Source organism: Natrix helvetica, assembly GCF_964273705.1.
Source record: "Natrix helvetica genome assembly, chromosome: 5".
NCBI classification, from domain to species: domain Eukaryota; kingdom Metazoa; phylum Chordata; class Lepidosauria; order Squamata; family Natricidae; genus Natrix; species Natrix helvetica.
The window spans coordinates 63,394,978-63,407,481 of NC_138551.1; the positions used below are offsets into that span (position 1 = coordinate 63,394,978).

At 39.9% G+C, this 12,504-nt stretch overlaps 1 protein-coding gene across 3 annotated transcripts in view; it reads right to left on the minus strand.

Annotated features, from left to right (window-relative positions):
* FGFR2 (fibroblast growth factor receptor 2) overlaps window positions 1-12,504 on the minus strand; it is a 126,089-nt gene that overhangs the window by 79,437 nt on the left and 34,148 nt on the right. For all 3 annotated transcript variants that reach the window (XM_081955667.1, XM_081955666.1, XM_081955665.1), the window contains 2 exons: window positions 11,952-12,026; window positions 2,912-3,081 (listed from right to left, as the gene is read on the minus strand). In XM_081955667.1, coding sequence (XP_081811793.1) covers window positions 2,912-3,081; window positions 11,952-12,026 — 245 coding nt within the window. The remainder of the gene's footprint in view (window positions 1-2,911; window positions 3,082-11,951; window positions 12,027-12,504) is intronic.

The following is a 12,504-nucleotide window of genomic DNA, read 5'->3' on the forward strand; positions in this document are numbered from 1 at the left end:
AAATGTCCTGAATGCATACGACCTGTCAGGGTTCTGACATATGCCCTAATTAAATCATGAGCCTCAAGCCAAGGTTCAAAAGAAATCCAGTTATTTACTAGGAGCTTTATGCCGGCACAGACCAGGTGGATCCAACTCTGACCTTAGTTAATTCAGGCTTTGCTTGTAACCTTGTTTCTCCCTCCCCCAATATGTGTCATCAGTCACATTCCCCAATAAAGCAATTTCACAGGTTGTAAAAATCATTCTCCTCCTACCACTGTGGGTTCCCGTGGAGATAACCCCAGCATATCAGTTGGAATGTGCCTTGTTTTGACTGAGATACCAGCTCCTTGATTCAGCTGCTAAGTTCGCTTTCCCATCCCCCTTGCCTATGGCAACTCAAGAGCAGGTCAGGGATGCTTTGTGACTTCAAATGAGAACTTTGAAGACCGAAGTGGAGAAGGGTTTCATGTGTACAGCAGTTGAACAAGGGTCAGTCTGTCCTGAGAGATAGGCGAACGCCATTCCGAAGGGACAGGCGATGGCCTCCTTCACCCTCAGCAGATTGAAAGGGAGTTGGGTTCAGATCCCCAAATCTGGAGTGGCGGAGATGGGCGCCACGAGGCATCTAGTGTGGTAACACAACCGATCTCGGAAAAGCTGATGGGAGCCCCTGGGAGAGTCCTCTTTTCTTTGTGAACCAACATCAGCCATCCAAGCTGCATAGTATTGAGTCAATTTGGTAGTCAGTTCTCCTGAGCATTGATTAGTTACCAAGGAGAGCAGGTCACAGAGACAACTATTGTCTTTATAAGAATAACAACAGTTGTATTGGGGTTTGTGATATCGTTTTCATAATTTGAGTATTGTGCTATCCCAGTGCACGTTCCAACCATTTCATATGTATGTGTAGTATCCCAATGTACATACAAGAGGTTTGGGCTTCCATTGAAATACAAAGCTGTTTTCATCCTTTGCCTTCTTCTTGACCCCGTGCACTGCCTGTGCAACTAAAAAGGATTTTTAGGGCACATTATTTGGAGCTGTCCCCCCCTTTATGCAGGCAACATGAAAGTAGTGGAAGAAAAGCAATTTCACTAAATACTTTTTAAAAATCCTGACCTCAGTTTAACCCTGCATTTCTTGACAGTCTAGCTAATTTTTCTAATCAGTAACTCAGAAATTAAAGAGACGACTAATCTGATGCTATGAAAATTTCAAGCAAGTATCTTAAGTAATTGTGATTACTTTCCCTTAAAAACCTAGTTCCCCACTTCTATTTCACAGACCATAAAATTCATTAAAATAGTTTTCCTGCTCTTTTATTGTGTGCTATAATCGCCAAGCTCTATGTTTTTGCTTCACTCTATCTCTCCAAATTGAAATATTCCTGGTTGCAGTAGTTCAAAAGTACAAACTGTTAAGAACACCTAATTGAATGCTACTGCCAAGTTCTATTTTATTTCCTTTTTCCTTTATCACTAAACTCTTAAAAGCAGAAAGTCACTAGTTACAATCGATTTGGATTTTTGATAATTTGGCTTTACAAAATCTGTAAACAGAAAGAATGATCCAGGTGAAGGCACACAACATCTACTACAGGGCTGTCAAACTCCCAGCCCATGGGCTGGATGCATCACATACTGACCACACTGGGTTTAGCGAAGGGGGGGGGGAAGTCCCGATCCGTCACATGATGCCACAATGACAACATTAGTCTGACACCCCTGATCTACTACATAAATTACAACTCCCAAAATGTAACTACAAATGTAACTATACTACCAGCCAAGAAGACTCATCAACAATGAAATGTGAGATCTGAGTTCAGTTGCAAGCACAACGAAAAGAAGTACAGTTTCACCCATATACTGAATCGAAATTATGGCCCATCTAATTGTTTGCATTGACTGGCAATTACTCTTTTATATTTTAAAATTGGTCATTCCTATTCCTGCTACCAGGATTAGTATTAGCAGGAACATTAGTATTTGTTAAATTTATAATCTGCCCATTTTCCAGAGATTCTAGGGTCAAATCAGAAATCAATACACATGCCCACAGAAACAGGCACAAGACATAACAGATCCCCTGTGAATAACATAGGGGAGACAATATACCAGCCAACATATTCCTTGGCTTCTACCAGGCACTCTGCCCTGCTTGCAGATAACCATCTGCAAAGCAAATTAGCTATTCCAAGGACAACATGAATTTCCAACAAATTTATCTGAGCCTCACAGAGATCCCAGAAACAGTCATTAAAAGTAAAATGATTGATGGTTGCAACCAGTGCATTATTTGGCTTCTTATATGTGTTTCGATGATTGGGCAAAAGTACTATAGTAATCATTTTGTAAATACTCATTATAGGCTGTCAATATTCCAACATGCCCCAAAGGAGTGGAGATGACATCTACTAGGACAATACAGAGCCTCTCTACATACAAAATATGTATGTGATCACTGCACATTGCCCTTCTTTCAAGGATAGCTAAATACCAATGAATGTACCATAAATTATTTCTGTTGGGACACATAGAGGTACCCTATCAATAGGTGTGCAGAACATAAAATAATTACATTTGATCAAGTTAAACGGTATGGGATCTGAGTTTCCATCAAACTGCAATGTTTTATGCATGAATATTTCACCTCATATATGGCAAAATTTTCATGAGACATAAAAAGCTGACAATCCTCTTTGAGAACATCCAAAGTTGCCAGGGCTTCATCAGACAAACTTAAAATCATACTACAAATTTTGGAACATGATCAGTCAGGATTTATGTACATATGATCAGCCACTTCAATTGTGAATTATGCAAATCACACAATTTCCTGACCATCGTATTCTCACAGTTCTCTTCTATATGTCCAATGTTTTTAATGTTTATCTAATAAAAAAACTTTTCGTAAAAAAACTTACCTTAAATCCACCAATCCGGTGCTCTTGCTTAAATTCTCTCCCATTTTTTAACCATCTCATGGTTGGTTGGGGATTTCCTAGAGCTGGACAACGGAATTTGACTGTGTTAGCTGCTGGAACAGCATGTAAGCGCTTCTCCATTTTTTCAGTGTTTGTCCATATAGGTCCTTCTGTTTTTTTAAAAAAAATGAAGTGAAAGGAGAAAGGAGAAAAAAAATACTCAATTTCTATACAAATGTAAATTCAAGGCCAGAATCTTCCCAAATGGGTGACATTCCAATGAGACACAACATGAGACACACTGATGTTTTACATTGTTGATTTATGTTATCTCTGACAAGTCACATAAGATATTGAATATTTCAGAAATTTCTGTGTGTACCTAGACAAAAGTCTAGTCAATGTCATGTAAATTATTACTTACGATTCATACCTAAAGGCACTTGAAACACAGTTTAAGAATGAAACTTTTTAAAAATCCATCATCTTTAAGCTTAAAATAAACAAAAATTCCTTTAAAACCGGGATATTACATTAAACAGAGTTTACAACATTTCTTTTGAAACGTTGGCCTTAATTTTATTGAATCCATCATCTTCTGGATAACCACATTGCAGATTTTTCCACAAAACTATTATTTAATCAACTAGTTTTGCTCTCCAAAGTTCTATAAGTCTTGATGCCTAGGTGCCTATGGGTCTGTTGATTTTAAACCAATCCTATTCATATAGTGGACTCATCCTGAATGAGCATAGTGTATCTTCTTTCTTATTTCTAAGAGAATCAGGAGAGGGCAACAGAGAAGCGTTTTTCTATTACTACACTTATCCTTTGGAATACCTTTCTACTGGGAATCTAGTAGGCACTATTATTCCTAAATTGTAGGAAGACCTTGAAAACAAAGACATTTAGGAAGGTATTCAGGAATATTAATTGGATTTACTTATATTTAATTACATTAGAATGCATATGTATATTAGTCATGGGATTATTCAATTCTATGGTTTGATATAGGACTTATATAATTGTAATAATTTTACATTACAATAGTTTTACATCTATTATTCATTATTATTTAATTGTACGTCACAATGAAGCATGATGGTACAGAATTATATAAATACTACACATGCACACAATATGTTTCTTCAGATAATGTATTTTTAAAAGTGCCATAGTAAAAAGGGCTGTGCGGATAAAGTCCTTCAATTTTTTTAAATAATTTGAGCCTTTTTTTCAGCCCAACTCAAGGCAACCCAACCCAATGCCCTCCTGGTTAGGTGTAACATCCAATTTGCAGTGATAGTCTTTCCACTTCCTACACAATCTGGTCAGAACTAATTCTGGGCCAATTTGTGGGTTGGAGAGAAGAAACAAACATATCCTATTATAATGCTTCTTAAAACACCACAACTTAATTCTAGAAAAAATAATTACTGTAGTAATTAATTACTAAGTAATGTTTACTCCATGGTAGTCCCAAATTAAAGTATGCTCTCTTAGCAGCTTCTTTCATGTTAGTTTGCTTCCTGGTTAAAGCTTCTTTAAAATCCCCCATTTTCAATATCTTGTTTTGATCTTTGTATATTTATATTGCTATTTTTGATTCTGAATCTTTATATGTAGCTCTAAATTGCAATGTGTTAGGTTTTTTTTTAGTTTTATCCCACCTTTCTAAGTAACTAAAAGTGGAATGTTATTGGATACTTCAAAAACCATTCTGAGAACATCACTAAGAGTTGGAGCAATCTAGGTAGGATGAAAGAAAGGGAGAGGAAGGAAAGAATTTGTTTTCTATTTTATATAGGATTTCTGTCAACATAATTTCAGGAATGAACCTTAATGAGCTTCATTTCTGTTTTTAGAAAATACATTCAATTAACTCAGATAAATACTAGGATGTACCCAAAGGCTACATTCATGCCTGATAAAAATGACTTTTGTACTATATTTCCCTTTATTACATTTGGAACCAGGGGCGGGGGTTGTATATACAAGTTTAATTAATACAGGGAAAGTTAACATGCCATGGAATTGGAAGGTGTTAGTCCAGAGTATTTATCCACCCACCTAGCAATTTTTCCTTGTGCTTACTTATTTTCAGTGTCATGACAATATCGCTAGGAGAAACTAGAAACATTATTTGAAAGAGTGAAGATCTCTCTCTCTCTCTCTCTCTCTCTCTCTCTCTCTCTCTCTCTCTCTCTCTCTCTCTCTCTCTCGCTTATAATTATTTCAAGTAATAAGGGCCTAGGATACCTAGTGAATCACATCTTGCCTTACCTTACCACTTATTTTTCAAAATAGAAACAGAAGCATTTGTCTGTATCTTATGGTGAAAATACGTTAGCGGATGCCAAAGCCTCTCAACATCCCTTCACTATTGTACCTTTTCCATTCATCAATTTTTCATTACTTTATGAGAATATAAAATTCAATGAAAAATTAAAATAAATTAGCGTACAGGGGAAGAAAAAGAGAAAGTGTAGGGGGGAAAGGCTGACGGGAGGGCAGAGGTCGACCCTGAGGCTGCTCACTTGTGGGGTGCCGCAGGGGTCGGTCCTCTCGCCTCTCCTGTTCAACACATATATGAAGCCGCTGGGTGAGATCATCTGCAGTTTGGGGTTGAGTACCATCTGTACGCTGACGATACTCAGCTGTACATATCTACCCCGAACCACCCCAACGAGGCCGTCGAAATGATGTCCTGGTGCCTGGAGGCCGTACGGGTCTGGATGGGCAGTAACAGACTCAAACTCAACCCCTCCAAGACGGAGGGGCTGTGGTTACCGGCGCCCCAGTTCAACCAGTGGGTTCCATCACTGGCCATCGGGGGCGAACAGCTGGCCCCCGTGGAGTGGGCGTGCAATTTGGGCATCCTCCTGGATGCCCGGCTGTCAATGGATGACCATGTGACGGCCGTGGCAAGGGGGGCGTTCCACCAGGTTCGCTTGGTGCGCCAATTGCGCCCCCTATTGGACCGGGGCGCCCTGCGCACAGTCACCCATGCACTGGTGATGTCCCGACTGGACTATTGCAATGCTCTCTACATGGGGCTTCCCTTGAGATGCACCCGAAGGCTGCAGTTGGTCCAGAACGCGGCCGCGCGGGCAATTATGGGAGGTACCAGATACTCCCATGTAACACCTCTCCTGCGCGGGGCTGCACTGGCTACCTGTGGCTTTTCAGGTGCGTTTCAAGGTGTTGACTATCATCTTTAAAGCGCTCCATGGCACAGGACCTAGCTACCTGCGGGATCGCATCCTGCCCCATACATCCCTGCGGCCGATTCGCTCTCACAGGGAGGGACTCCTCCGGGTGCCGTCCACTAGGCAGTGCCAGCGGGCGACGCCCAGGAGTAGGGCCTTCTCTGTGATGGGCCCGACCCTCTGGAATGAGTTCCCCCCCGACATTAGAATAACGACCGATCTCCGCTCCTTCCGTAAAAAACTTAAGACCCACCTGTTTAACTTAGCTAGCCTGGCCTAACTGTAGCTTTTGTGTCCCTCTAGCCTATATTTTAAATTTTAAATGTTTAGGGATAGATTTTTTAGGTTGTTTTAATTTTTAACTATAACTGTACAGCCTATCATATAGTTTGTTTTAATGGGTATTTATAATTATCTAAGTTTGTATATTGTTTTATTGTGGTCTGTACACCGCCCCGAGTCCCTTTGGGGAGAGGGGGCGGTCTATAAATTTAATAAATTATTATTATTATTATTAAAAAGAGAGAAAAGCATTGACTTTTCAATTCTTTCTGTGTAGTACAGGGGTGTCAAACTGGCAACCCACAGGTTGGATGTGTCATGTGCAGGCCACACACATCCCAGCTCTGTGTAGGGGGAAAATGTCATGATACGCCACAAGACGGCAACATGACACTGCCATGGGGTAGTAAAATAAAATAACAACATTACAATCTCAATTTTTTTTTACTTTTACGTAATATGCACTAGCATTTATTATTAATAACAAACCTATCTAACCAGAAAAACCTAAAGTAGTAGTATAACTTTTGACAAAGTTATATTATCAAATGTCAAGCTATCGATGGTGGCCTGCCAAGGCATACAGCCTCAGAATTAGTGTTTTGAAGGGAATCTCTTAAATATATGTGGAAGGTAGGTGCAAAGAATCTGTGCATTGACAAAATTTCCATTTGCCAGTTATAAAACACCATACTGCTTAGATCTACCCGTATACTAAGCCAATACATTACAACATCTTAGGTTCTTGAGAAGAACTCAATATGAATGGCAGCCAGCACCAGCTAAAGCTAAACTGGCAACTGTGATTTCACATTGTTGTGCAAATAGTAGTTTAGCTCAATCATAATTACTTCTAATTTTCATTATATTTCCTGGGCTGTAATTATTATATCCTTAGTCTTTTCCTCCAGATAAGGGAAATCTGATTAGCTATGTATTAATGTCATGACTATAGTTAGTTCTATTAATTCATTTGGCAACCGAAAAATTAAAAGTAGAATTGTTTAACAGCAGGGCCATTTAATTATTTTACAATAGATACTTCCTGAAATAAATCAGTTGACATGGAATTTCTTAAGAGGAGAGAGGCTCAGACACATAACCATTCTTCTTTCAACCCCCCCCCCCTGCATTTTCTTTATTAGCATAGAAGAACATAACAACTACACCTTTCCACCCCTTAGTTATAGCTGTTTTTGAATCCACTAACACACATTCAGAAATCTTCCGTTCTACTTTCAGTCACAAAGCAAAATAAAAACACATCTGGGGAAGCGTTCAGCTACAAACTCTTTAAGAAGCTGACCAATCAAAGAAAACATCTAAAAGAAATTAAGCACTCTAAACATTGTGTGTGATTGCTTTTGTTTCAGGGCGGAGACTTTAGAACTAATTAGTTACAAAAATCAGCCAGCATTTGATCATGTGTTGTTCCATTCTTAAAAGTAAAGAAACCACAACCTTAAGAAAATATTTCAGTATTTTAAAAGGCGTATAAAAGGAGGAAACCTTAAAATAGATCCTACAAACTAAGTTGCAATATTGCTGCAAAGGAATTTAGGCAACCAAAATAAATCAGTTAAGTCTGTAACACACATACAAAAACAAACAACCTCACTCATTCAGCAACAATCTTACTAAATACCTATCCATAATGAATACGTATTTTGGCCCTCAAACCAGCATGCTCCACAAAGCAGTTTAAACAAATAACATTGTTGGGGGAAAGTCCAAAATCTGGATAAAGAGAATCAGCATTAAGTACAGGAATTCACATGGCTACTAGGTTCACATTGGCCTTGAAATGGTTGTGATTTATTATTTGCTATGAGATACTGTACAATATTAGCAATCTATATTTTATCAACAACAAGTGGGGTGTATCTTGTCTCCCAAGTTCTAGTTAGCCTTCAAACATTTTGGCATCCTGGTTTCTGGATTTCTTTCAAACCCGTAATAAATGTATTTGTCTAGCGTAGGTAGCTAGGTAATTTGTGTCGCATTAGATAACCTTTGGAAAAATGACCATCACTAAAACTGATTTCTTCTAGCCACACAAGGAGATCATGAATTTTCAATGCAAATCATGAAGTGTTTGGTATGCATTGTAAATTTTCACTATTACAATAATTAGTACCATTGCATTATAATACCATCATCTATCACAATTACCCTCAACCTAATCCCTACTAGCTGTGATCAAATTACTAACAATACTGGTGAGACTTAGTGCATCTTAACATAAAATGCTGGTCAAAGCATATGCACTGTTAGATACTTGTTATAACTACAGTGGTTTCCACCCAGCTCCTCTGTTCCGGCGGGAACACAGGTTTAATCCTATTGGTCGAAGGGTCTGACAGCTCCCTATAAAAGGGCTGCTCTAAGACTCAACCTTCGCTGGATTGTTCTCACTTGTTGTACTTAATAAAGAGCTGTTGTTACCATTAAGCCTGTGTGTGCCTATCCATTACCCAATCTAACATACACCATAAAATCCAGTATCTATGCTGACATTCAAATTCAAATTTGAGATGGATTTGAAGGAACAGCAGATTAGCAACTGCACTGAATGGCCAAGACGTGCTCTTGCCTTTATATTTCTTAGTAAAAAGCATTTTACCAAAATATGAATGTTATATGCAGGTTGACATCAACCCATCTATTCTATTTTTCTCTCATAGGTAAGAAGCAGCTCATATATGCAAATCCACAGAGAAACTGGTGTGTACACATGGCTATCTATCACATTGATATTCCCTGTAACAAATATTTTCAAAACTGATATTTTGAAATTATTCATATATAATATTATAGTTATCTATCCAGCTATCTATCCACACACACACAAATGCACATATGTAAATGTATACTCAAATAGCAATAGCACTTAGACTTATATACCGCTCCTTAGTTTCACAGCTCTCTCTTGATTGGTTTACAAATGTCAGCATATTGCCTCCAACAATCTGGTCCTCATTTTACTAATCTCAGAAGGATGGAAGATTGAGTCAACCTTCAGTCAGTTCGAATCAAACTCCTGGTGTGTAGGCAGAGTTAGCCTGCAATACCACATTCTAACCATCGTGCCACCATGTTTTAAATATACTTTATCCATATTTGCACTCAAACATACCCTCTGAACTGTCCCAGGTTAACGTAACAGAACAAATATTATATATTATGTAGGACAATGCTATGTGATTTCCTTCCAGGAAAAAGACCACATTTAATTTAGTGAGGGGTTCCTACCAGCCACCTTGAAAGAGGCAGTTGTGAGGCCCTTACTCAAGAAGCCTTCGCTGGACCCAACTGAGCTAGCTAATTATCGTCTAGTCTCCAACCTTCCCTTTTTAGCGAAGGTTGTAGAGAGTGTGGTGGCTACGCAGTTCCCACGCCACCTGGAGGAAAATGACTATCTAGACCCACGCCAGTCCGGTTTCCGACCCGGGCACAGCACGGAGACGGTCTTGGTCGCGTTGGTTGATGATCTCTGGAGAGCTAAGGATAGGGGTTGTTCCTCTATCCTGGTCCTGTTAGATCTCTCAGCGGCTTTCGATACCATCGACCATGGTATCCTATTGCGCCGGCTGGAGGGGCTGGGAGTAAGAGGCACCGTTTTACGGTGGTTCTGCTCCTACCTCTCCGACCGGACGCAATGTGTGTTGGCAGGGGAGCAGCGGTCGACCCTGAGGCCACTCACTTGTGGGGTGCCACAGGGGTCGGTCCTCTCGCCTCTCCTGTTCAACACATATATGAAACCGCTGGGTGAGATCATCCGTGGTTTTGGGGTGGGATACCATCTGTACGCTGATGATACTCAGCTGTACATTTCCACCCCGAACCACCCCAATGAGGCCATTGACGTGATGTCCCGATGTCTGGAAGCCGTACGGGTCTGGATGGGAGACAACAGACTTAAACTCAACCCCTCCAAGATGGAGTGGCTGTGGCTACTGGCCCCTCGGTTCAACTAGCTGACCCCATCGCTGGCCATTGGGGGCAACCAACTGGCCCCCGTGAAACGGGCGCGCAACTTGGGCGTCCTCCTAGATGCCCAGCTGTCTATGGATGACCATGTGGCAGCCGTGGCAAGGGGGGCGTACCACCAGGTTCGCCTGGTGCACCAATTGCGCCCCCTATTGGACCGGGATGCCCTTCGCACAGTCACTCATGCGCTGGTGACGTCTCGTCTGGACTACTGCAATGCTCTTTACATGGGTCTTCCCTTGAGATGCACCCGAGGACTGCAGTTGGTCCAGAACGCGGCCGCGCGGGCAGTGATAGGGAGTACGAGGTACTCCCATGTGACACCACTCCTGCGCGAGCTGCACTGGCTCCCTGTAGTCTTTTGGGTGCGTTTCAAGGTTTTGATTACTATCTTTAAAGCGCTCCATGGCACAGGACCTAGCTATTTGCGGGATCGTATCCTGCCCCATACATCCCTGCGACCAATTCGCTCTCACAGGGAGGGACTTCTCCGGGTGCCGTCCACCAAGCAATGCCAGAGGGCGGCGCCGAGGGGCAGGGCCTTCTCTGTGATGGGCCCAGACCTCTGGAATGACCTCCCCCCCGACATCAGGACAACAACCGATCTCCGCTCCTTCCACATGAAACTCAAGACCCACCTGTTCCGACTAGCCGGCCTGGCTTGAATTATAGCTATTCTAATCCCTCTGGATACAATTTTAAATTAGGTTTGACTCTGGGTGTTTTAATTGTTTTTAATTGCTTTTTTGCAGTTTTAATTGATTGATTATTTATTTATTGTGTGTGTATAATGCTTTTTGTATATCTCCTCCTTGTCATTGTCATTATTTGTTATGTAGTAAATTGTACGCCGCCCCGAGTCCCTTGGTGGAGAGGGTGCGGCATATAAAAATGATTAATAAATAAATAAATAAATAAATAAATCTTGGACTGAGATCTCATGGCCATTCTCCAAAAAGGAGTTGTTGAAGTTAAATTAAAACTAGATTGGATTCATTCATTTTGAATTTACCTTTAATTACAATTAAATATAGACAATATGTTTATGATTATTATATAGTTCTTCTGATTTATTAAAAATACAATCTGACAGCAATGTTTAGTTTCAAATTGTTTTGATACTGCTGACAGATATGGTAATCACTTTCTGTCTGAACTGTCAAATTTTTTGTTTTTGGAATTAGGCCATACAGTCATCAGGTAAAATATAGCTTCTTGATCATTATATTCTCCCTTAAAGGTGTTTGTTTTATTATAAATTATTGTCACATTATCAAAAATAAATTGGTACATATTCAAATAAATGAACAGAGAAAAATATGCTAACTTATATCCATGCCACAAATACTAGACATATTTTTTTAAATAAGAAAATTGATAATTAAAGCTTGTGCACTTTACAGCAAGGAGTAAACCACAGTAAAACAAAACCTCATCTTCACAAAATTTAAGCTGGGAGCTTGGATGAAGAGCTCAAGAGCAGAAGAATGAAAAGGTAGCAAGAACAATGTATTTCAACACATATCTTCCAAACAGCTTTAACTATTGAATCTACTTACTGGTTGGGTTGCTGTCATTCACAAAATCCTCAGATGCATCATTGTCATCTTCATCATCTCCAGATGAAAGAACATCTGAAGTTTCAAAAAATTATTTTAAAAATCATTTATCTGCTAGATGTTGTAAGCAAACATGCACTTTTCTGCAGTCTGGATATTAAGAACAATACATATGTGATAGATAATTCTGAAAATAGCAATAACACTTAGATTTATATACCGCTTCACAGGGCTTTACACCTCTCTAAGTGGTTTAAAGAGTCAGTACATTGCCCCAATAATGTGTTGGCTAAAATAATGGGATGGAAGGCTGAATCAACCTTGAGCCAATGAAAAGTCTTATTTATCATCACCATTATCATCATCATCCTTGGAAGGATTCGATAAGTAGATCAAAATGTTAAATCCAGGCTAAACATCTAGCTGACTGTGCAACTAACCATAGGTTGTAAGTCAATGAAACTAGGTTTGTACTTCAGAACATCCATGAGTATGCACTGCTGTCCCCTCCATGCATACACATAGATCATGAATCAAAATCATAAATAAAATA